The 25,539-nt window shown below is 50.0% G+C and overlaps 2 protein-coding genes across 4 annotated transcripts; one reads left to right on the top strand and one right to left on the bottom strand.

The window, feature by feature from the left end:
- Nucleotides 1-385: 385 nt before the first annotated feature.
- On the bottom strand, nucleotides 386-5,893 carry LOC119111616 (uncharacterized). The gene is made up of 8 exons (XM_037235423.1): nucleotides 5,819-5,893; nucleotides 4,151-4,332; nucleotides 3,103-3,604; nucleotides 2,732-2,901; nucleotides 2,075-2,306; nucleotides 1,474-1,735; nucleotides 897-976; nucleotides 386-456 (listed from the first exon to the last, which is right to left on the bottom strand). Exons 2-8 carry the CDS (start codon nucleotides 4,253-4,255, stop codon nucleotides 386-388), a joined length of 1,422 nt encoding a protein of 473 aa, XP_037091318.1. The 5' UTR covers nucleotides 4,256-4,332; nucleotides 5,819-5,893.
- Nucleotides 5,894-6,197: 304 nt separating this feature from the next.
- On the top strand, nucleotides 6,198-10,382 carry LOC119111917 (thiamine pyrophosphokinase 1). Of its 3 annotated transcripts, XR_005095646.1 has the most exons (3): nucleotides 6,575-6,674; nucleotides 7,931-8,031; nucleotides 8,467-8,603. XR_005095646.1 is itself a non-coding variant. In XM_037235792.1 (2 exons), exons 1-2 carry the CDS (start codon nucleotides 6,334-6,336, stop codon nucleotides 9,243-9,245), a joined length of 804 nt encoding a protein of 267 aa, XP_037091687.1. In that variant the 5' UTR covers nucleotides 6,198-6,333; the 3' UTR covers nucleotides 9,246-10,382. The 3 variants fall into 3 exon arrangements, 1 of the variants encoding a protein (XP_037091687.1); XM_037235792.1 differs by lacking the exons at nucleotides 6,575-6,674; nucleotides 7,931-8,031 and adding an exon at nucleotides 6,198-6,358 and having other exon boundaries at nucleotides 8,467-10,382; XR_005095645.1 differs by lacking the exon at nucleotides 7,931-8,031 and having other exon boundaries at nucleotides 6,575-6,730; nucleotides 8,467-8,552.
- Nucleotides 10,383-25,539: the final 15,157 nt, after the last annotated feature.

Raw genomic sequence — 25,539 nt, 5'->3', positions numbered from 1 at the left:
CATGGTTGCTCAGTCACGTCGCGTAATTTTTTGGATAGTGGCGTGTCTGCCACAAGTGTTTTGGTGGGACGGATGGGCGAAATGCATGTACGGACAGTCCTAAAGAACCCGTGCAGCGCCGCAGAAAATATTGAGCGAGAGGCGCGATGTGGTGACGGCACAGGAAGCCTGCCTTATGGGCCCAGGACACGCGTAACGGGCACACGAGGTCGAGGACTGCCGGAATAATGTCCACGATGTTTCATCAGATCCAGGCAGCTTTATCCGCGCGCTACTGAAGTCGAAGAAGACGAGCACGGTACCTCTGGCTCCTACCAGGTCCAGCGGGGCGCCTGTGGGTATCCGCCGGGTCCATTAGGGTACCTCTAAAGGCCCACCAGGTCCATCAGGGCGCCTGTGGTGTCCTGTTGGGTCCATTAGGATACCTCCAGAGGCCCATCATGCTCAGCAGGGTACCTGTGGGGCCCGCCGGGTCCGTCAGGGTCCATCACGGCCCCTCTAGAAGCCCATCAGGTCCAGTAGGGCGCCTGTGGGTCCCCGCCGCGTCCGTCAGAGCACCTCTAGAGGCCCGTCAGGCCGAGCGAGGCGACGGTGGGCCCCGCCGGCTCCGTCAGAGCACCTCCTAGAGGCCCGTCAGGTCGAGCGGGGCGCCGGTGGGCCCCGCCGGCTCCGTCAGGGCACCTCTAGAGGCCCATCAGGTCGAGCAGGGTGTTGAGCTTGGCGCTGACGTAGTCGAGGTGGCGGGGCCGCAGCTGCAGCAGCAGATCGGCGGGCAGGCCCGGCCAGGCCGCAGCGGGCCGCCAGCAGGGCGCCGCACAACTGGCCGCGAACGCTGGCCCGGCCGCCCAGCAGCGTGACGGAGCTGACCAGCGGCCGCCAGCCGGGCGACTCCGGCCGGCTGCTGCGCCGCAGCACGTCCACCGCCGCCGCCAGCGCCGACAGCAGGCCACCCTCGCCGTCCACGACCGGTTCCGTGCTGCCGGCAGCACGCGCGGGCTCTCAGTGACGCACTAGCGACGTCACACTATGGACGCGTCGGCGACGGATGCGATACTTCGCTACAGCCGGCTCACCACAATACTGACGCCTTGTGGGCCGACCAGAATAGATACTCGTCGCAGGACTACGCGGTGCCACTGGCATCCTTTCACTTGTGGCGCGCGGCCCGACCTGACATGAGCAGCGTCCAGAGTACTGGTTCTCTGGTATTACCCCCCCCCCCCGCCCCCCCCCCCACACACACACATCCGTTCCCTTTCTTTATCCATTCCTCTCATGCATTTATGGAAGCATTTGGACTGACTGCTGCTTCCATCTGGCGTGCTGGTGCGACTCTTCGAAAGTATGCGACACTGCGGCACTTTTATCATACGTGACACAATGCCCACTATGCCTTCGCTGTACCGACGTCGCACGGAACGCAGCACTGCAGCCTGGCTGCAGCCACAGCACACCTGGCAGAGTGTTTCCCACCTGTCCTCGCCCGTTTCCCGAAAACAGCTGTTCAGTGCATCCCGCTCGTGCTCGTCGGTGGTGAACTTCTCTCCAAGCGCGCCAGCTGCGCTGAGCAGGTGCTCCATGTCGGCGGCCGTCTGACCGCGACCCTGCAGCAGCTGCGCCACCAGCGCCGCCAGCGTCACGCTCGCCGCCACGCACAACGGCTGCGCGTGTGTGGTCAGACAGACCCGCTGCGCGTTGCCGGCCACTTCCGACAGGTCGTGGAAGCGGGGGATGCCTGAAACGGAGCGCGCCGGCCGTCAGCGCGGACGCTGGCCACCGGTGGACTGAGCGGCCTCCCGCAGAAGGCCCTGAAAAACCAGCACAACCCTCTATCCCTGACCAAACACACAAACCATAAATCAGGTCGGCACTGCCTTCATCCAGCCCCCAGCGCGCCTGGCTCCGTCGCAGGGCTGCCTGGCGTCACTTGAGACGGCGAACCCCGCCTGGCACCGAGGCCGGCAGCCGGCCGCCGCTGTCCGGCCTGCCCTCCCGCCCGGCGCCGAGCCCGTACCGCAGACGAGCGCCAGCGGCAGGCAGCCGTCATCCGGCGGCGGCTGGTCGGGCGGCGCGCGCGCCGGGCTCAGGTTGTTGTTGGCCGAGCCGCTGGCGCGGCGCGCGGCCGCGTGCGGCGCCTCGGTGAAGCCGGCCGTGTCGATGGTGCGCACGGCCAGTAGGTCGGCGGCCGGCCGGCGCGCGTCGGCCAGCTCCGGTAGGCCGCGGTGGCGCCACCCGTGCAGCCGCTGCGCCAAGTCCAGCTCATCCAACACGCCGCCCCAGTGCAGCAGCGAGTCTAGCGCCACCAGCTGCGCAGGCCGGCGAGCAGAGCGGCGGTCAGGGCGGGGCCGGCACACAGAGCGACGGTCAGGGAGGGGCCAGCACACAGAGCGACAGTCAGAGCAGGGCCGGCACATAAACAGGCGGTCAGGGAGGGTCGGCACACAGAGCGACAGTTGAGGCTGGGTTCGGCTCGAGCTACACCATCCTAAGTCCTAGCCCACGCAAAAGGTTCGGCCTAGTACATCTGTCCTAGTCCGTCAAGGCAGAGTGGGCCACAACGCACCCAGCGCAGTTTCATCGGCACGAAAGGCGCACCATGCTGCCTACTTTCATGCAAGAACAAGAGTCACTCGGGGCCCACGTTCTGCCAGTTCCAACGCGAGCGCACATCAACAGCCGTGCGCACACACGGAGTCGAGCCTTGGCCGGCGAGCGGCGCGGTGGCGCTCACCGTCAGGTCCGTGTTGGCCGTCCAGTCGCCGTCGCGGTACCGGACGCGCAGCTCGTCGCGCACCGTGTCGGCCAGCGTGTAGTCCGGCTCGTAGTGGAAGCGGCACTGGTCGCGGCTCAGCCCCTCGGTGGCCAGGCCGAGGGCGTCTCCGAGCGCCGCGCCGAACAGCAGGCCGACCAGCGCGTCGCGCAGCCGCTCCGGCTCCAGCCGCGACGCTCCCGACGGCGGCAGCAGCGGCGTGCGCGTACGCGCTCCCGTCGCCACCGTCTGCGCCTGCAGCTGCGCGAACTGGCCGCGCGCCGGCGCGTTCTGGCGCGCGAACACGGCCGGTGGCGGAGGCGGCGCGGCGGCCGGCGGCGGCGCCGCCCGGCGCAGCTGCGCCAGCACGTTGTCCGAGCCCGCCTCGTAGATGGTGCTGAGGAACTTGTTGCCGTCGACGAGCAGGACGCGCACGGAGTCGCTGGAGCCGAGCGAGGTCGGCAGCAGGGACAGCTGGTTGTAGGAGGCGTTCAGCTTGCGCAGGCCCGGAATGAGGCCGACGTCGTCTGGCAGCTGCCTGAAGCGGTTGTGAGACACGTCCAGCACCGCCAGGCGCCGCATGTTGGTGATGTTCCTGGGCAGGGATTCGAGCAGGTTGTACGAGACGTTCAGCTCCTCCAGGTGAAAGTACAGAGCAATGCTCTCAGGCAGTTCCTTGATCCGATTGTGGCTCAGGTTCAGATGCTGCAGATGTGGCAATCGTAGGGGTAGTTCCACTGGCAGGGTACTGACCAGGTTGAATGAGGCATTCACCCGTTCATACAGTGAGACCTCATCAATCAGATCCCAGGGCAGATCTGTCAGACAACCCTCGATGTCTTCGCCACGAGTGTGCTGAAACATGACCCACACTTGTCACCAACTGATGTTGACAACATAAAATGCCATCAAGCGAGTGGGCAGAACAGCCAAAAGGAGCACTGAAATGCCTTGTACAACTAGGCAAAACAGACTTAAAGATACTTATAGAGTTTTAATATAACAGTTCCCTGGTAAAGGGCAAATTCTGAACTTAAAGGACCTGATCTTTAAATTGCCATGCTGTTGGGGGAATAGACTATGTTACCCTGTCTAACCTTTCTCCTGGTATGCCTGTAGGCACATCCCTGAAGAGTTATGCTCATATGTATATAGTTATTATCAGGCACTTCTCATCAAGTCAGTTTTGGGTAGCTATATCAATCAACAGAGTATGCTTCATTTCAATTGGAAACAGCACAGCAGGGTGGGAAATATTAGACAACTCAGGCAAATCATGGGATGTATAATGCCCTGTGTGATAAGACACAATAAACATATGCTTCTTATACTAATCAATACAACTAATCTTGTCACTGATAAATGTTTACTCAGTAAGGCTAGTTACAATAAAGCACTTACCTTAACATATTGGGTATGTGTTAACTTCTTGCTTATATCAAGTTCTCTCTTGTTTGCCAAGGATTGCATTAACACATCTTGATCTTGACTCTGGCTATTACCCATGTCTGGCCTCACCAGCTTACAACTAAAGAATGTTTCACAGAGCAAATGATCATGGAACAGAATAGAGAGCCAAAAATCTGGAAAACCAGTCCTCAGTCAATACAGTATTTCAAGGCCTTATTTAAACTAGCATTAAGCATGTCAACTGATTGTGGCAAATGACATTTTGGTGCTCAGTTAGACCAAGATGAAAGGTCAGGTTTATATCTAATCAGGCAGGCCATACATCCAGACTTTCTATGTGCAAAAGTATGGTGCCAGCTATATTTTGATGCACAAAAAAATCCCACAGTGCAAGAGTGTCAACTGCCAACTGGCTGGATAAGCCTGGAGATACATCTAAGGGCTTTTAATGCTAAAAAGGAATTGAGTGTCTTGAAACCTTAATGTTTCTTAATGTAAATTTTTGATTGATTTACAGGCAAAAAGGCTTTCTGAGTGCATATCATTGAAATTGTCTTTGCAGCATTATGATTCCTTCAACACTGGCTATCTATGCCCTTAAATTTGGGACAACCATGTGTTAAATTATGAGTGCACATATATATAGCAATTCATATTTATAATGTGCATGTAATGAAATTAGTGCAGTGGTGGTGCTGCTTTGCCAGACATGCTTGGCTTTATATGTATTTTTGTAGCAGGGTGTGTGGACATGCACACATGCACAACCACCATGATCCAGTGACTGGGATCAGCCTCCTTCAATCAATTATGTCTCTGACAGTCTCAAACCTCAGGCACAAATAAACTATGACACTGAAAACTCACATGACTTGTGCTGCCACAACAACCTGACAACATTAAAGCAGTCTCACTCCAAAGTGTGCCAAAGCTCATGACATGCAACAACATATGATGATACACCCACTTTCTTCCACAAACTATTATTCTTAATGCCTTAGCCCAGAACCACAGGTGTAGTTCTCCTAAGTTTAGGAGTGGGAAAAATTTGGAAAAACCTGTTTACTAATATACTTTGCAGGCAAATTTCACTATTTCTTATGGTTTTTCTGCCCCAGTTTATTTGCAAAACTACACTCCTTCTCATAATTATCCACAGCAACTTAAAGCTGGAGGACTGGGACTAGCTTACAAGCTGTCAACTGATTGCTGCCTTCTGGTCAAACTTATGTTTCCTTCCCATTAGATATACTGAAGTGTTGATCAAAAATGATGATGCATCTTTATATAACACAAAACATATTTTATTGCAGACTTCATTGATTTGTTTTCATAGGTTCTGAGTGTCTGAGATGGTTTTCAAAGCATGCAGTTCACAGCTAATTTCCAAGCACAAAGTGTTCCGAGTGTCATTGCAGCACAACGACACAAACACACGAGTCTCCAATTTCAAACCCTCTGTTATCAGACAACCTACATCGTAGGTGAAGGAAAGTTCCAAATCACACCTAAAGTCATGGACATGCCCGCATTACATCCCGAAATCATCTGTCCACTTTTACCTCTGATCAAATCATGTTACAAAGCGTTTGACGTGGTCGTGAGTCAACTAGGTCAGATCTTTTTAAATGACGAAAGGCCTCACATATCACACCTTACTTCGGTGCGTGCTGTCTCCTAACAGTGCCTTCAACAGGGCTCTCCCCTACAGCCACTTTTGCTTCAGGCACTTCGTGCGAGCCATTTTCGCAGGTATTTTCGTTACGCGCACTATTGCCTTTCTTGCGTCATTACTGTCAGTTTTTTCGCTGCCATATCATCCTTTCTTCATGAAAGCTTTTGCGAGCAACCCGTCTTACTGATTTTCTGGTTCATGGGACATATCCACGCCTCAGAAATGTTTAATCGTTTATTATCACTTAAACATACTCAAGGAAACATGGAGGTTTGACTTTCCCCAAGTTTGCAACAGATGCATGTTTACATTCAGACCGCTGTTTGTTCAGAAACTTACAGCACGCAACCACATACAGCCCCTCCCAAGTCCTTAATATGATAAGTGGAGTTATAGCTGGTTCCAGGTCATATTATTCAAAACTGACTCGCTTGATATCCAAGGAAAACAAGAGGTGTGGAAACCGAGCAATAGTGTAGGAACAAATATTGTTCTTGAAATGAGGAGCACAAGAGTTCAGACTGGTAAGACCTATTTTGGAACTCGAAGCGGGTTAAAGCCATAAATATCGATCTGAATATAGCTAACGAAATCGTTGACAGTTTGACGAACGTAAAGGTTCATTTAACGCAAGATCTTCACGCTACTTTCGTGTGTATGCATTTTGGCGCATCTGTTACATTCCTCATTTCCAGCCGGTGTTTGTACCGCCCTGCGCATATCAATATAGAGCCCGATGCGATAGAGGGTAGTCATCAACAGTCCGGGTTATCATTTGCGGACTTGAACCCCAGTTCTGTTGTGATTTTACGCAAAATAACGGGTTGATTGATTGTAAAGGTGGGTAGCTACATTAAGTTTCAGTTGGCTGCAGTGGTATCGACTTGCAATATTTGGTAAGGCCCCAGACCCCGGTCCCGGGCCGCAAAAAAACACGTTGCGCTGAACATGTCTGGCTTAGCAGTTACATCAACAACAATTTTAGACATGGTAGGTGCGTAATAAATACAAGGGATGAGATATTGGCACACAGTCACCGCCAATCATCATCAATGCATAAAGATCCAATGTTTTAGGAATTATGATGTTGCAATAGCAGTAGCAGGCAAAAATGCTCACTTTTTCACACTCACTCAAAAACACTCAACATTTTTCGCCGAAAAATTATTTTAAGATTCAGCATAATTCGGCCTGACCTGAGTTGGCCACACATAAGCAAAAGGTTCAGCATATTAATGTCTTGTAGCCATCCAGTGGTGTGGAAGGATCTTTTGCAGACAGGCCTTAGTCCCTTCCATGCTGAGCTGGTACCTTCTTTGAGTCCCTCTACAATATGGTTAGAGGCCTGTACATTTTATGCTGTAACTTCTTTGTAGACATCACAAAAATTTTGGAAAGTTTATTAGTACTGAAACCCAAAGTTTACAAGTTAAGGGCTATTTGACAAATGGTGCTAAAGGTTAATATATAACTTATGTTATTTGAAATAAACAGGGCTTAATCTGTTTAACAGCACAATTTTTATGGGAGGATGGGTCACCAGATCCTCAGCTTGACCCCCTCCCCCCAAGCATTGTCCTGCAGGTGGGCAATGAGACCATGTGCTCTCTTATACATTGTTGATACATATCATGTAATTTGGTATATTCCATCATGCTCCTGATGTCCTGCCTCCTGAAATGCACTTGTGTCCCTGGAAACAGAAATAGAATATGCTGGAGTCCTGGCATTGTTTCATTACCAATAATTAAATGTCTGACATATGTTTGCTTATCTGCCAAACCAGGGAATGCCAGCCGATGTTGGGCATGCTACTCTTTAAGTAGGTGTTGCTTACTTTGAAGGTTAAAAAAGGGCTCCAACCCAAGGATTTTCTTTAAAAAGTCCTTTGATAACCACATTGATGCAGGCATCATGCTTCAAAGTAGATAAATGACTATCACTGGGGTGTAGCAAAGGAAACCCCTCACCCTGTTCTGCCAGCATTTTTGTTCACCATAGATGGCTCCAAATAGGATAGTAAAAATTGATATGATATGTTCTCATTGAGTTCCACCCCAGGCCATTAAACAAATTACCATTGTCCCTGCCTTAAGCCTGACTAGCACTATTCTGCCTGATATTGGAGGGTTGTAGGCTGAAAGTTGAAGATTAGAAGAGTTGGGTGCACAGACTTCTGGCATTCACCTGTCATCAGGTGGGTAGAGAGGAGAAGGAGGAAAAAGGAATGGCTATCCTATGCTAAACCTGTCACAGCAGGCATTGCACTGCTAGGCAGCTAGTGGTACAATGGCATCAGGGACAGTGGTAGGAAAGCTGTGTTTCCTCTTTTCCTCTTTTGTTTTTCCTCTTCCCACTGGGTATTGGTGAAAGCTGAAAAACTGTACCCCCCAACTCTTATTCTGATCTTTATTGACGTGCCTACAAGACCCTAACAGTAAACAAATCAGCACTGTTAGGGTTTGGGTCATTGGTCCTGTCTCAGTTTTTTAGGACTGTATGTCTGCAGTGGCATTACCTCTCCAAGGAGTGGTGTTGGGCTGTTTGAGGAGCTTAGGAGGGCAAAACAATATTGTATTGACTCAGCTTTAAATTTATCTATGCGTTTTAACGAATGTTTGTTCCCCTTTAGTGGCATGTCAGCTGTTACCTGTGTCCTCGGAGGACGACGGGCTGCGTACGTGGCACCCAGACCAAGTTCTCACGTATCTGGGCGCTCCTGTCGAGACTCCGTACGCATGTGTGCTCTTAAACAGGCCAGTAAGTGGCAGAGAAGAGCAGGCTCTCCGCCTGTGGAACGGCGCCAGCCTGCGCGTCGCCGTAGATGGCGGCACAAACGTGCTCAGGGCTCTGGTGCAGAGTGAGGACGCACGAAAACAGCCGCGGCCCGCACTGCCGGACGTCATCACCGGGGACTTCGACTCGATCACGGAAGAGACGAGGCATTTCTTCGAGCAGTGCGAGTTCGTCCACACGCCGGACCAGGACGAGACGGACTTCACCAAGGCGCTGCGCGTGGTGGCGGAGCGCGCCGGCGGCGTGCGGTGGGTCATGGCCGTGGTCGACACCAGCGGCCGGCTGGACCAGATCATGGCCAACGTCAACACGCTGTTCACGGCGGCCCGGCTGCTGTCCGTGCCCGTGTTCCAGGTGGCATGCGACTCGCTGTCGTGGCTGCTGGCGGCCGGCCGGCACGTGATCCGCCTGCCGGCCGAGTTGCGCCGCTCCTGGTGCTCGCTGGTGCCGGTCGGCGGCCCCGCCACCGACGTCTCCACCAGCGGCCTCCAGTGGAACCTGGCCGGCGACGACATGCGCTTCGGCCAGCTGATCAGCACGTCCAACCGGCCGGTGGCCGACACGGTCACCGTCACCACGTCTCACCCGCTGCTCTTCTCCATGGAGATCCCCTGATTGGAGAGCTGGCACTGCGCAGACACCAAATGCAGTGGTGCCGATGCGTTAGACCTATGTAGATTCCGATTGTATGTGGTACTGGTACGTTAGGCGCTTGCCTGTGTTGCCCATACGTGATTAAGGGTATTGTGATTTATCGAACTTTGCCTCGTAGACTGGTACCGGGACAGATCGACTCTGCCGCCTTTTAGGCAAGTTCCATATTTATTCTTGTAGCATACGATGCCGAGAGTTAATGTCTTCCGACGGTTTTGCACGTGTGATATAGAGTATGGCGAAGTAGCTGGGCCATCGTGGGTTATCTTGCCAGCGGACTCGCGTAAGTCCCTTCATGAAACTTATTTCTGACATTTTCCTTAGAGACTGCTGTCTTCCCCCAGTTGTAGCCCGTGATGCTATGATAAATACGTGAGGTATCTTGGTTAACCTGAGCCAGGTGCGACGCGGACATGATTTCATCTTCTAGCTTAACCTTCCATGTAAATGTTTTGAAGGAATGGAACATACGTTGTGCGTTTACCATTGCAGCACGGTATGTTGATCTGCGCAGAATGTAGAAAGGTACCGGTGTAGTTGGCAGAACGGTGATACCACAGTTTTCTATAAGCATTTATGTATCTCCAACGCGCGATTTGCCCACCATTCGGGGCCAAAATAATTGTTCCATGCAGGCTCCTACAGCAGTGCAATGTCGCATGTGCATGAGTAGCGTTTAGCGTTATTTTGTGCGTTGTTCCGTGGCTTATTGCTGACCGTATGTATATTCCGCTGATACCTTTAGAGAACTGGATCGATTTTGTTCTAAAACGCCGAACGCAACGAAGCGCATCCCTCGTGTGCTTAGACCGAACTTGTAGGCACCACGTACTCGATAATTTAGGCTGACTTAGAAACTTTGGAACCGCGCTCGGCGTCGCTGGTTATTTCCCACACTTGTTGGTGCAGCGCGATTCGCTATGAATCTAGTCACAACGTCGATCAACTACCGTGCAAATCGTTACCCCAATACCGGCTCGTAGTGATGATTGCAAATATTTGAAACTGGGGGTACCGTGTTTTCTCCGTAAGCAGGTGGCGTTCGGTAACGTTTACCTGCAAATCATTGCCTGTTAAATAAACAGTTATCGCCCTGTCGGCGTGCGTTTGCTGTGGGTGCACTACTTTACCTGGGTGCAGTAGTCTGAAATTTGGCTGCTTAGGTTTTAATCGGAGAGAGGTGGTCATCCGTCTGCGGTTAGGTGTCGCCGTGTACCCGGCGAATTCGTTATAGGTGGCGCTTTGGGTGCTGCGCAGAGGCTCGGTGTTTAGTATCCACACGTCATCTCCCTGTAAGGGGTAGGTCGCAGGGCTACAATAGCTGAAGTACCTCATGCTTAATGATAGAGCTCGGCTGTTTTGTCGGCACATACAATTGCAGGGTAAAGCAGTGAGATCCCAGCTAACAGGTGCAGCTCTTGCAGTGTGGGAGGCCCCTGCCACTTCAAAGCGGCACTCAGTGTCGCGTTCTCGTTGCACCGGCCGACCTTCTCGCCGAAGGTCGAATGGGATGTTAAGGCCAACGGACATGATCTTTCGCTGATGTTCTCCCGTTGACCTAGTTGGTGGATTCTCGAATAACTGTCATTCGCCAAAGCCCGTGCTTCCTTCCCCGTGAACATCCTACTCCGGATCTGCTCGTGCTCTGGCGCCTACTTATGCTGACAAGCCCCACCCACCGACCGCGGGCTGACCGACTGTGACATCCTGGACCCTAACACCCGCTGCGTGGAGGAGATAAACCAAAGTGCTCTGGCTGTGATGATCCACTGACAGTTCGCCATTGGGTCATGCCCGTCCTTCAACAACTAACGTCTGCGTTATTTCCACGCTGCGTTCCAACGCTACGTGGCCGTGACGCGTTGGGTAATGACCCGCGCGCGATTGAGGTAGGCAACCTTTTCGTATTTTCTCAGGATGTTAGTGTTTTCCGCAGTATGTTCTCAACGTTAAGTGAGACCTTGTTACGGGTACAAAATAAGCGTGACAGTCGACGCGCCCTAAAACCCCAATCAACGGCATCATCAACCCTCGCTCACTCGTCTCATTTTCCGCCAGACGTTTCCAACAGTTCCAGCAGTTGATTGGCAATGTGTTCAGCGTGTTTCTATCGCCGATGGCGGCGAGCCGTTGGGACTCAGAGGCGGCCGCCGCCGGCTCCGGGTCGGGGCCGACGAGCCGAGCGGCGCCGGGGCGTTGGCGGAGGAGCTGGCGGCTGGTGGCGCGTGGACTGAGGACTGGCGCGTCGACAAAGACAGCCGTCGGAGCGTCAGTAGGGACAGTGTGAAATGACGCGGTTCCACGAGCGGGACTTTTCAATGTTATGAGGAATGTAAAAGTGGGATTCTAGGCCATTGCTGTTTACGTTGGGCACTTATATACGTAATTTCCAAAGTATTGAGCGTTTTAAATCTTTCAAACACCTACGCCGTCGAGAGCGACTCAGAGGAGGATTAGTGGGGCGTCGACAGTGACTCGGAGGAGGGTTGGTGGGGCGTCGACAGCGACTCAGGGGATGATTGGTGGGGCGTCGACAGCGACTCAGGGGATGATTGGTGGGGGGTCGGCAGCGACTCAGAGGATTAGTGGGGCGCTGACAGCGACTCAGAAGAGCGTTGGTGGAACGTCGATAGCGACTCAGAGGAGGGTTGGTGGGACGTCGACAGCGGCTCAGAGGATTGGTGGGACGTCGACAGCGACTCAGAGTAGGATTGGTAGGACGTTGACAGCGACTCAGAAGAGGATCGGTGGGGCGTCGACAAAGGCGGCAGGGGGACTTGGGGCGCGGCGACACAGTGATGGCAAAAGAACTGAATGAGCGTCAGTAACGCAGGCAGAGAGCTGAACCGGATAAACTTCGCCAGTGACGGCGACATTACTGGTGAAACGTCGGCGGTGCGGCAGGGAGGCCCACGGAGTGCCGACAGTGAGAGACGGTTGGCAAAACAGCTGGCGGCGAGTTGACGGCATCGACGGAGATCCGCGGCCGCGACATGGGGAGGGGACGTCGCCGAGTGCAGAGCCTGTTTGCAGCCTCACGTACCGCCCGGCGTGATGCATGACAATGCCGCTGAGTTATGCGGCGCGGCCGGACGCGACGCGCACCGCCGGCGCCACGAAGACCATCGTTTAGACGGCTCTGTCTCGCCGTCCACCCGTCGGCCGCCTTCCGCGAATCCGCTGGCCGGCCCCCGCCCACCGCCCGCCGGCAATCCGTCTCCGCTTGCGGCGGCCGGCCGCGTCCCGCCGGCGCCCGCCTGACTTTCGACGTCCGACGAATTCAGGACCGCCGACCGCACGCGGGCATGGAGAGTCGGGCGCCTGGGGGACTGGTGCTGGGTCTGTCTGCTGCGAGTCGTGGAATGAGGCGTACCTGTATTCCATAGGTGAACTGGTCCCGCGGGTTGGAGCGATAAGGCAGCCGGCTGATTCTAGCCCCCGAGGATAGACTCCCGCCAAACTGGCGACATTGGCCTGTGTAGGTCTTGTAACTTCATTCGAACAATGGCCTCTTGCTGATTTTAGCTTTGTTAAACTACCCACTCGGGTAGTGTTGGAAGAAATGATATGCGGTTGTATGTTTGTATATTGAATATTTGCGTGATGTGATAGATGTAGGCAAGAGTTGCTCCGTTCAACCTACGATTGCCGATAAGCATTACGGTTAACATCCGTTTAACCTGTGTTTGCTGAGGCAAAGAAACACTCTTAACTCCTCTAAACTGTTATAAACTCGCGTTTTGACTTGCAGTGGCCTGCTGGAGACGGCCATTTAATACGGATGTGTGACTTTGAATGCTTCAAAGTCGCAGCGCGCCGATTCTGGATCGAACGGCTGACATTTCGGGCTTTTGTGTTGAAAACATCGGACCTTCAGCATACCACCGAGCCCAGGTTAGAACGAGGTGTCAAGAAATCACCTTCAAATATATTCAAGTGTATATATATATATATATATATATATATATATATATATATATTCGCTCGCAGTTCTCAACACCAACTGTGTTAAGAAACGCGTCGCCTGCCTAGGTTTAGAGACGGGCGGTGTGCAGGCAACGCCATGGCAACACAACACATCTGTTGAAGCCATCATAAAATAAGGCTTTGAGCAAACTAGTACGCATTCAGCGTGGCAGCCCGCGTCTTCTCGCTGTGACAAACGCTCGAATGCCAGCGCATGTCGTGTGCACAGCTCGTATACATGCGTCGAGATGAGCGTCCTATGACAAATTAAAACACTGCCGATAAATTACGCGTTTTTCACCGACGCAACTTTCACAGAATTGATCAACCACTGTCGTGAAATGCTCCTCATTTTATCAAGGCCCTGACGTAATCTCAGCAATCCCTGGCTTGCCAATGTTGCTACGAGAGGCCCAAAGTCGTGCTTGGTGGGCGTCATGGGTGACGCACGCTTTTGAAACTCATACCGAATCTAAATTAATACATTTTCATATTGGTGTGAAAAGTCCGCTGGGCAGCTCACTTCGTCATACCCTCAGAAAGCGGCGATATGTATCGGATGACAACCATACATACACGAATACATACTTGCATGCATACATACACATATACATGCATGCAAACATACATGCATACATACATAGACACAAATACATGAATATATATATATATATATATATATATATATATATGCATATAAGCAAACATGCATAATGTGCATACATATACGCATACATGCATACATACATGCATGCTTACATGCATATATATATATATATATATATATATATATATATATATATATATATATATATATATGTGTGTGTGTGTGTGTGTGTGTGTGTGTGTGGTGTGTGTGTGTGTGTGTGTGTGTGTGTGTGTGTGTGTGTGTGTGTGTGTGTGTGTGCGTGTGTGTGTGTGTGTGTGTGTGTGTGCGTGTGTGTGTGTGTGTGTGTGTTTGCTGACTCAGCGTTGACGATCTTTTTGATGCATCGTTCTAGTTTCCAGGCCTTTGACTTGGCATCATCGCTTAGATTAAAGATGGTTCGCACAATATTGCTCATATATTCATTGTTTCTTACATTCTAGGATCTCGGAACGTTAGAATGTAAGGAGCGATGAATAAATGAGCAATTTTGTGCGAACCATCTTTAATCTAAGCGATGATGTCAAGTCAAAGGCCCGGAAACTAGAACGATGCTTCAAAAAACTCGTCAACGCTGAGTCAGCAGTTTTTTTAATCAAACATGCATAAAAAGAATTCTGCCAAAATATTCCAACATATATATATATATATATATATATATATATATATATATAAATTCTGCCTACAGATAGCAAGCAGAAGCTACTTGATTTTCCAGCTAAATCGACAACGGAGGCAAGAAGAAGATCTATAACGTCATGTTAACGCACCCAAACCAGCCAGAGCACTTGTTGAATAAGAATCACTTGTAGAACACGATTGAGCACAGGCGCGTCGAGATGTGTTTCGAGTTGGGAAGACTTTCCCAGCGGTCAATGGGGAAAAACCACGAAATCAGACTCGGGAGACCCTTTTCTGCATTGCATCGGCAGGTCATGCTTGTGTTGAGGAGTCCACTTTGTTAGTCTGGGAGGCCCTCTCCCTTCCTATGGGGCACAATCTCAAGGGCAGCTGATGTCATCGCAATATTTCCTAGCAGATGTAGGGCGTGCAGTTTTCTCAGCTGTCACACTGTTATCTTGCCCATGCAAGGGCGAGGACTTGAATGCGTTTTAAGTCTGACTGGCGTGCGGAGCCGTTTTCAGAGTTACGAGATGCATTGTTGCCTGGATGTTTGTTCAATGTCAATGCTTTAGGACCAGGCTGCATTGGGTCTCAACTACTTGTAAATCACAATCAGGTAGTCCAAATTTAACTCAGCACTTCCCCCAATGACAGCGGTGTTGTCATAAGGCATTGTTCAGCGCCGACCTATGCAGAAACCCAGAACCAGCCAGAGTCGCCTCCTCCGGACCAATGCAGTCAGCACTAAGGTCTCAAAAGGACTGAATACACGCTTATTCAGCCTTTGCTTAAGCAATCACAACGGAGTGAATCGAGTTCACTTTAAGGACCGTCTTGCCATCAATTCAACAAGATTATTTTCAGGACAGTGATCAGAGGGCTGATGATGCGCGCGTCCACACCACTCGAGAGAGCGTCGGGCACAGAGCAAACGGCCGAGCGCGCGGTCAAACCAGCGGTATTCTTCTGGCTGTTATTTCATATTTTCGATGAAGTTAGCTGCTGTCAAGATGTGTGTGCTTGAAATGAGCAAAACTTGGATTACAAGTCGGGCTGAACAGAAGCCGTTGCACGCATGCATTCGGGTAGACGTTTTAACAGCGGTTGGCCGACGTTAGCAATATCATGAGAGCAAACATCTGCTCACCACGCTCAAACAAAATGCATAAGCAGTGTTTTTCACAATGTCTTAATTAGGTCAATTACTGTGCGTATTTTACGAATGAGTGAAAGCAAATCGTGATGGGACATGTAGGCTAAATTATGCTTTGCTGCACCGAAACAGAAAGGCATGTAACGGCTTAGACTTGACGAGAACATTAACGTGCACCACCTTCCACAGAACAAAGCTATTCTCGTCGCATTCGTTCAGCTGCCTGGTATATACCTAGTGATGCAAGTGAGTGACAATAAACCCCCTGCATTTGACGTCCATCTGCACAGGAAAACTTAAATCCCTTGCAAAATTGCGCTGTTTGCATAGAAAAGACAATAGTATTAGCCTCATTCCTCGGAAAAAACAGGAGAATGGAGACATAGTGTGCTTGATATTTTGGGATGGAAATGGAGCATACAGGGGAGCGTAAAGAGGGTCCCATATTTGGATACGCTAGAGACGGTGTAAAGGAGGAACAACCGCACAACGTTAGAAACGGAGCTCTTTATCAAGCCCACAAACTCTGGTATCATTCTGCACTGCAGGTCTGCGCATCCAACTTGCGCCAAGCACAATATAATTCGTAACATGTTCCATAAGGCTCTAAACAACTCATCAAGTAGTGAAAAGGAAAGAAAGAGCACAAACAAAATATGGGCTTTACTGTTGAGCAACGGATATTCTCCGCAACTTTTAGATGGTGTTGAAGAAGTGAAAAAGTCTAGAGCGCGTTGGGGGATGGATGATAGGAGGCGGAAACACGTCCTATCGGAAGACGGATTCTTAACGTTACCTTCTATAGATGAGCATTTGCTTTGGAAAATCAGACACATCGTTAAAAACCCAAAACTGAGCGTACGCATGGCTTGGAAAAACGACAATAAGCTTAAAAAGTCTCTGGTGAAATCTTCCATCTCGAAGCCTAAGTGCCCGGGTGGCAATAGATGTAATTTATGCAGTTCTGGGTTTTAAGGGGTTTGCACGCAAAAAAGCGTGGTTTACCAAATCAAGTGTAAACTGTGTGAAAAAAACATGGGAGGAGCATTGTCTATGCCGGGAAGTTCACGCGCCCTATTCGTTTTAGATACAATGAACACCTGCGAGACGTTAAAAACAAAACGGGGAATACCCCTTTCGGTGACTATTTTTTGGCAAAACACGCTCGGGTTGAAATCGAGGGAAGTATGGACCCTATGCCCCTTTTAGAGCTTAAAGTCATCTACAGAGCACCGAACCACCCAGACAGAAAAATAAGTGAATCTACTCTTATAAAAAGTCGGCGACCAAAGCTTAGCATGCAGAGCTCATCATGGCCAATTATGCGAAAATGATATGCGCTTCTATGTATGATGTGGCTAGCTTAAAATCGTTTACATGTGTAAGTGATGCCTGACGCGTGATGTGCGATGCCTGTTCGATTGAAATCGTTTGCATGTATAATTGATGTGCGATGTGTGATGCCTGTTTACTTCATTTTGCTGCATGTTTGAATGAAGCGTGATGCGTGATGCCTATTTGCTTGAATTCGTTTGCATGTGCACGCATGTCCGCGCATTCTAATTCTTAGATAGGCACTGTATCTTGGTAATGGCTGGCGATCGCTCTTCGTTTAATCACCTGAATGTTGGTGTCCTGTAAAAACTGTGGTTTGCTGTTCCAAAAAACAACCTGAAAAATGGAGTAGGATCATCAACAGGAATTTTGAACTCACTTCTGCTTTTGTTTTGATAAAGGCATATTGTCGAAATATCAACCAAACTATGTATCCATTCTTCGTGTTTTTCCAAAGGAATAAGGCTAATACTACCGTCCTATCTATATGAATAATGCTACTCGCTAATGCACTGAGCAACTTACGTAAGATTGCGCTATTTGGCTCGCGTCATGAAACTCTACAGTGGCATCCATTGTTTGTTAAAACCTTCGTGCCAGGGGCGTCACTTGATAAACTTTTGGGCACCTAAGCTTACCCCAGCCTGACTTGGGCCTTCTCCTCCTCATGTTCCTTGGGGCACCCTCCATGCATTTAAGTAAAAAGGAAATACTCGGTCAAATCAATGGAGAACAGTTATCCTAACTATCAGCATCCATACTAGGCAGACGGTACACATCAAGGTACTGAACACATCACCATTTGTAAAGTGATAATTTTTACCAAATAGTTTACTGTAGGTAGCTGATATTCCCTTTTCACGCTAACTCCTTCATCTGTTAGTTTGCAAGTAGTTCACAAGTTTGTTTTCAAATGATAACACCTGGATTGGAAAAAGAGAGAATGACTGCAATATGCATCAGCTTTTAAAAGTGCAGGGTGACCATGATAGCGACTACTGCCTATTTTCCCCAACCGCAGCAAGTGTATCTGTCCCATAATCGTGGTTTGGGGTGGTTATACAACACGATCAGCGACAATGGTTGCCATCAATGATCCCTTATTAAGATTTACTACGATGTTTTTTCTGTGAATTACACCCCATTCCCAGCTTTTCACAAAAGGCAGCCAACGTTAACTTGAAATTGGAAGTCATTCCTCCCAGAAATGTTTGTCTACCAAATGCTAATTTAAAAAGAAAGCTTCTTCACCGAGGAAGCAAAGTCAAAAGGCTGAAATCCGGAGAGATATCAGGTTTTGGGGTAAGGTAGGTCAACCCTTTTGGCTGAGCCCCAAGCGATTTTGTCTGTCACCCCAGTTCCGCACTATACACGGCCTAAACGCATTAAATGACGTCAGGTTGGTAAACATCAATTAAGGAATGCTCAGCTGGTGCTATGGTGTCCCGGGTCCGATTCCTCTCTGGCTGCCTCTGTGTGCTTATGTGACCACTGTATTCGCTGGCGCTTCCCAAAACGCTGAGTGTCGGCGTGCTTCACACAACCTGTTCCGACGAGTCGTCCTTTAACAAAAAAAGATGTTTACTGGGGTTGGAAGAAACAAAGTTGGTAGGACTAGCACACAAACTGCTATTTCTCAGCTATCTTAAGCAAGCCTAAAAATAGTAATGAACAGTTTTCCTGCGAACAGCGTTTGCATTGTAGTTTTTTATAAGCCGCCGGCATCCCCCGTTTCGAAACTGTAATCTCTCCACCTAACATTATTGCACGACGTGACATGTGTGAGGCACACCATATGCCACCACTCCACATGTCATCACTCTTGAAATAGGGAGCGCCAAGAGTACGTCGTCTTTTTGCGGAGTGCTGTCTACTGCAGAGACCACATAAGAACTCAGAGGCCATGGCGAAACCGGGATTAGAACCGGTGCATCTTGCGCGGAAGCCAAAGGCGCTAACGACTCGCAAATCTTGCATCCCCGCGTTGGCCTGCTGGTTAGGCTGCTTTTGTCAGCCTTTTCCCTGTTTGGTATCTCTCCAATGCTTGGTCCACACCGCACTGATGGCACTGTTTACTGACGATCTGGTTTTTTGTATAGACTTATCACTCCGCCTGCTGATGTTTCCTTTTGCCATTTTGGATGGCACCCAGGAGATCAACATGGACGTCGGCACCAGTAAAGTTTACCTCCGGCTGTACAGCACAGTCTCCAAAACTTCTGTGTGTATGTCCCATCTGCCATCCTTTGTCGTGCCGTCGTTCGTAAGAGGAAAAAGCTTCACCAACATTCGTTTTAGCACTACATAAAACCTCTACGAACTTGGGATTCACTATAAATTACGTTGCGCATTACATTGTCAACTCCCAGAACACCGAGTACGCTGTGTCACGCGTAACATCCCAACAAGGTAGCGTCTGTTTCGCCCCGGATTCAGCAAAAGGTGCGAAACAGAGGACGGACATGCTGTTTGTCAGAAAAAACAAATGCACTCGGCTTTAAAACTTATGACATTATAAAAAAGGTAGCATGATTTCCGATCATACCCGAGTGTGACTTCACGCTGTCAAAACACCCTCCCCCTCCCCCTTGTGAGGTCTCGGTTACGCTCCATCACCCTCGCTCCCTCCATGCGTGGCGTGATATGTCGACGACTCCCGAGTCACTTGTACAGCTTGGAGAGCGTGGGACTTCTGGGGCGCCTGCGAGAGGCGCGAGATGAGATCGCAGCCATCGTAGCGTCAGTAGTTCATGACTTGGTAAACTCTCCGAATCTCGCGCTTTCTGGGATTTTCAGCAAATAATTAGTTACATTTCCGAAAAGGACTGTCCATATATTACGTTACGAACGGAGGGAAAAGGGAGTGTTTTGGTGTAGCGTGACTAAAGTATAACCAAGGAAAGGGGGTGGGTGGACAGCATATCGTTACGTTTAGGTGTGTTTGGTAATAATGCCGAAGTCTTTTTATATATTTTAAGGCCTTAGAAATGGATGCTGATGGATTCCTCTCACTGCATAAGCACCTTTGTTTCGCGTCTCTAGCTCAACCAGAGGTCCAACAGACATTACCTTTTGGGGGAGTTACGCTTAACACAGCGTAACCAGGGGGTCACCCAGCGTAACCAGCGCGTAAGCAGGGGAGAGGAGACTGAAACAGTACCAAAATTGCGTAATTGATGAACGGACCAAAATCATTAATTCATCAGCCTTTTCTGACACAATGAGCAGTATTATCGCATGGTGGTTCACTATTCTGGCAGTTTTTTCTATCTGTTTAACCCTTGGGCTAGTGACGGATGATGAGTGCGTGTTAAGGTGCCAGCGTTCCCCGTGCAAGCGTGTACTCCATGTGTAGAATGAGTGTTTTTAATGACGTGACAGCATGTATCGGTACGTTGCGAAAAGGGTTGAGTAGCACGCAAAACGTGGCAATAAAATGCAACAAAAAAGTGTGGCAATTCAAGCAATGCAGCTGCGGGATGGAAAGCGGTGACAGGTTCAAAGGATCGTGCAGGTTAGGGAGGAGGGACCTGCAGAGCAATGACGACTTCAGACGATCACGTGAGCGAGGGAGGAGCAGCCGGCTGGGCGGCATGTCAATGTCGAGAGGTTGCGTATCCAGCGAACCGCGCCGTGCGTAGGAACAGGAAGAGCGAGAGGTGGAGATACAGGTCAACTTCGAGCGCATTCGGGTTCGCCGAGTTCCTCCGGGCCAGGAATGACAACGCAATAGGAGGGCGAGCGCGCGAACCCCTGCTGTGCACATGGCAAGGTGCAGCCTGTCAGTCTCACCGCACGCACTGTGCCAGCTCTGGGCTGCAGGCGCTGCGGTGGTGCGCACCTCCCGTCCGTTCGCCCACTAGCTGAGCTCGGCACTGTCTTTCCTCGCGATGCATGCGCTGCCGCCCCCCAGAGACGTCGGTGGTATGAGACACCGCGGTGGTGCGCACCTCCCGTCCGTTCGCCCACTAGCTGAGCTCGGCACTGTCTTTCCTCGCGATGCATGCGCTGCCGCCCCCCAGAGGCGTCGGTGGTATGAGGCACTGCGGTGGTGCGCACCCTCCGTCCGTTCACCCACTAGCTGAGCTCTGCACTGTCTTTCCTCGCGATGCATGCGCTGCCGCCGCCCGGAGGCGTCGGTGGTATGGGCCATGCGTGGCTATACGGAGACGCCTACATCAACTGCTGGGAGCCGCGTAGTCCCAATTTGATCAGGTGCCGAAATTCGCACAGATCTGGCAGCAATTCACAGTCCAACGAAACGGACATCAAAGCAGCCATCCGGCTACTCAATCTTGTCTGGATCATCTCTCATCATCACGATCTCAGAAATTTTGAGACGCATTTTCAAATGCATACAGTTTATATTTTTGTGATGTTATTTGATATTTTCTTGTGCATGCTATTCATTTTAGAACTTCCAAATAGCTCGATGCCCACCTGTTTACTGCAAAACGACGTCGCTAGGCAAAGCATCAAGCTGATACTTTTCTCTATCAATCAACTCTTTGCTGTCCGAGTGCACATTTGGAAAAATTTTAAAAATTTGCTTTTTGGGTGCCGTCATGTGCCATATGCGTTCAGATCCGTCCCGATGGTTTATTTGGTAACAGCACCTGCGTTCCGATTCGCCCAACCGTAGCGGGGTAGGCTATGGTCGCTTAAAGCGCTCGCTGTTTGACCCTGACTGGAACGACCTGCAGCCGGTTGCAACAACTGTGCTGAAGGTCAGGTGACGTTAGAAGGCAGGACGTGCCGTGTGCTACGTGCCAAGCAGTGTGGCACATTAGTTCGATAGCAAACGTCTGCTGTTGGCCTAACCCGCCGTTTCACGGCCGGATGGTGGCTTCAGGGCTCATGCAGCTGCTCTCGCAGTGTGCGATGGGAAGAAGTGGCTCTATGCAGGTTGCGCATTGGGCATACGTATGCCACCCATGGCCATCTGTTGCATGGAGCCGACAGACCCCTATGCCGGCGGTGTGGTGCCGTCCTCACTGTCCACCATGTCATTGTGTCATGACTAATGCCTCCTCGAAGAACGACGACGTCACTTTGGTCCGCAGGCTTCTTCCCTGACGATTAAAGATGTGCTCGGTGACAGTTCCTCCTTTCTTGATTCCAAACAGCTCTTTTCGTTGTTAAAATATATTTACTTTCAAGTTATTTTCACACCGCACAAATTAAGTAAAAGCATCGAAATGGGCGCAAAATGACCACTGCAGTCGACGCGCCCGAAAACACCAATGGACAACAACAAGGGCTCATGCAGCATGTACTGCGTGGCATGGGCGCTGAGCCCAGAAATCCATCTATTCAAAATGGTTCAGAATAGGGTGTGAATACAAAATGTATGCCATTGCCCATTCCCTGTAATCACTCAATTTGTGCGCGCAATCTGTTTGGTTCGCTGAGAAACCGCACATGTGCAATAGCCGTGCATGAGAAGCATTCCCCGCGCACACAGTGAGAGTCAGCAATCAAACAAATCGACCAAAATGTATTGCGATCACGACTACGCCTTTCATGGCCGTGTAAAGCACCCGCACTTCAGGCGCCTCCAGCGTAAACAGCCATCTCCTGGATAAGCGTCCCCAAAGCTCGCCAAGGGATTACTCAAAGTCGAACCTTTTTAAGTCGGCTCCATTTCCCGCCCGGAGCCGGATTAACTGTACCATCATTTACACCTGGTCCTTTACAACACTCTTCACTGTCGACCACCACATCCGCATTGGCCATTTCAGCAGTCCCCATCGACGTTCCCAATATCCAACACACACCGGTTTGGGATTCGACTCGCTCAATTCATTTCCAGTTGAATCAACTGGGGAGTGTTTAAAGCCTTGCGACCTGTTTGGCAGTACTTCTAAAGGCGCAGCAAAATCGTTCTCCTCCATTGCTTCCCTACGAATGGGTCGCCATTTTACAAAGTCGATTTTGTGCCCCACTCTCACACCATAAAGGACTTGATACTGATGCTAAAGCGCCACCGAATGTGATCAATTGCAGGTCGGTCAATGCGAGATGCTCCGAGGAAATACATAAATGCATAATTAAATACTTCATTACAGGGCAGTGGCAGATATAATCAAAATGGTAATTAATTGTCAATTAGTATTCGTTCTTTAGGATGAGGTGGCATTTTTTATGGTGTTGTCCCGCTACAGACACTGCCCACCTGCCCAATGTACAAGAGGTTCCTGGCGTCGCGCCTGCGTTGTTTGAAACCGGTGCATGGCGCCGTACACCGCAGGAGCACAATGGCCACCGTATTTCATGCGTGACAAGTCATGGCGGTGGGGTGGGTAATTGGTGCGTAATGGCGTGTTGAGTGCGGGAAGGCTCATATCCCTTATGAAAGCCGCTTAGCCAGTGGAAGAACGCACAAACAAACATGTCTGCCTACGCGCCAGCAGCAAGTGTGGCGCCCCTGCCCGGTATCACGCGGCCTCACTGTCGCTCGAAAGCAAAGGGCAGCAGGCGAACGTAACGTATCAAGAAGTATCCTTACATACACATTTTGACCAGCGGGATAATAAGGGCCCTCACCACCTCAGGCTCAGCGAATGTGAAATGCAATGGTGGCACTTGACTTGCAAAATACTTCTTTACTGGGTCTGGGTTTTTCGATTCCTTTATTTCATCACAAATTTGCTTAGCCATCGCTTATCAAGCTGTCTATGAGCGTTACCGTCCGTCGCAATAGCATAAGACATCTGGGCGATACAAACGAAGGCTGAACGGTGTTCTTCGATGAGCTTGATTTTCATGAAAACTGTCATAACTAGCTATCTCGCGACGGAAATTAGATATTGTGGGTGTCAAACTATATGTACTAAGATTCATTCTTAGAGAAAAAATAGCACAGTAGAACGCTCACAATAGAAGTTTTCGGGATAAGATTCCATGTACCCAATCCAACCGCTATCCTTAGGACTGTGCCCACCCATCTACTCACTACCCATTCCAATTTGGTTTTATCCCCGCCCGTTATAAGCCTGTTGACAATTTTCCAGCACTTGGGTTCTAAACTGTAGAGAGTTTTAGCAAAGCTTACATTCAAACTTACTCATGCATTGACAATTACAAAAAAGTGTGAATGAAGCTATTGATTATTAAAATGAGCACAAGCAGGAACAATGTGTAGCATTTCTCCAGAAATCTAATGCCTGATATTTCGTAAATGCCATATCCATACCCGTACCTTAGCCCGTAATTTTTCCATGATGTGAACGTAAGCAGCCTGATCAACATGGTGTGCTCAACACGTGTTCAACATGATGTGGCTGCTGAGAGTCATTCTAGACCAGTCATCCCATCGACAAGGCCGTGATGCTTGGTTTGTGGAACCTAAAAAGACGTCTGGCCAGAGCGTCGGGCTCAGAACCGGCCACACCGCTACCTCGCGTCGAGAATTTCAGCTGACCTGTGAAAATTCCCACGCACTGGTAATCGAGGCCTCCGACTGAATTAAAGGGCGTCCGATGCCGTCTGTAGTTTGTTTACGACCAGTCTTGTTTTGGGTGATAGCAGCGAGCCTGCATGGCCCACCCGACTTGGCGGAGTAGAAAAATACATCACAGAAGAAAAACTAAATTTTGGTGTCACGGTCATGTTGCATTGCACCAGCAACCGTCCAGTGGTGGGTGGAATGCCTTTGAGAACACGATGGCCTATTGGTATTACGAACACGACGATGGTAATTAAAACACGATGGCCTATTCTGTGTCTTGTATCTATTTAGTTTATACCCAGGAAATCCCAGTTTTCCCGAACATCTGTTATCTCACGCGCATTGCCACGGCAATGCAATAGACGACACCTTTATAGGAAAGTAATGCAACGACTTCATTAATGCGTGCTTGCATCAGCCGTAGCAAGACGTGGCCGTCGAGATTATCATAGCTCATAGAACCGCCCATAAACGAGAGAAAGACAGCATGTCTGCTACTAGTTTGCGTATCCTACAACGTCACTTCGGTAGTTAGCGGTACTCGATTATCACTTCATTTCATCGTCGGCCGCGTCAATACCGTCAGTGGAGCGGAAGTCGTGAAATGATGTGAATGTACTCGGTTGACAGAACAAAATCATTGGATAGACGGGTATGTTAAGCATAGTAAAAACTGCACCGTTGTAAAATGCCTGATGGCATGACCACTGTTACCAAAACAGATGCGTTACAGGGGTGCAATGTTAAAACCTGTGGGGACTGTGAGCTAGGTAGATCAGCCTGGTGCACTCCAAATACTGTCTTTTACCTGGCTCTTTTTTCTCGGCTTTTGAAACAAACAAAAATGTATACATGATATCATGTTGTGTTCATTTATCTCACATTGCACCGATTTCCGAACGGCAGGGTGTCTGTGGTTAGTGGTTCTTTACATGGGCGGGTGCAGCATTTCTTTCAGGGGTAGATGGACACACGCCATCATCGTGCCCCATCCCCCAAATCCGCAGATTCCGGCAATTCAGGTTTCAGATTTTCACTTCTGAAATCATGGAAGCTGTGGGCTTGTGCACATTGTGGAGGG

The sequence above is a fragment of the Pollicipes pollicipes genome, unplaced genomic scaffold, assembly GCF_011947565.3.
Source record: "Pollicipes pollicipes isolate AB1234 unplaced genomic scaffold, Ppol_2.1 Scaffold_7261;HRSCAF=8764_pilon_pilon_pilon, whole genome shotgun sequence".
NCBI lineage: Eukaryota > Metazoa > Arthropoda > Thecostraca > Pollicipedomorpha > Pollicipedidae > Pollicipes > Pollicipes pollicipes.
Note: the sequence above shows the minus strand (reverse complement) of the source record. Positions and strands in the feature narration are given on the sequence as shown.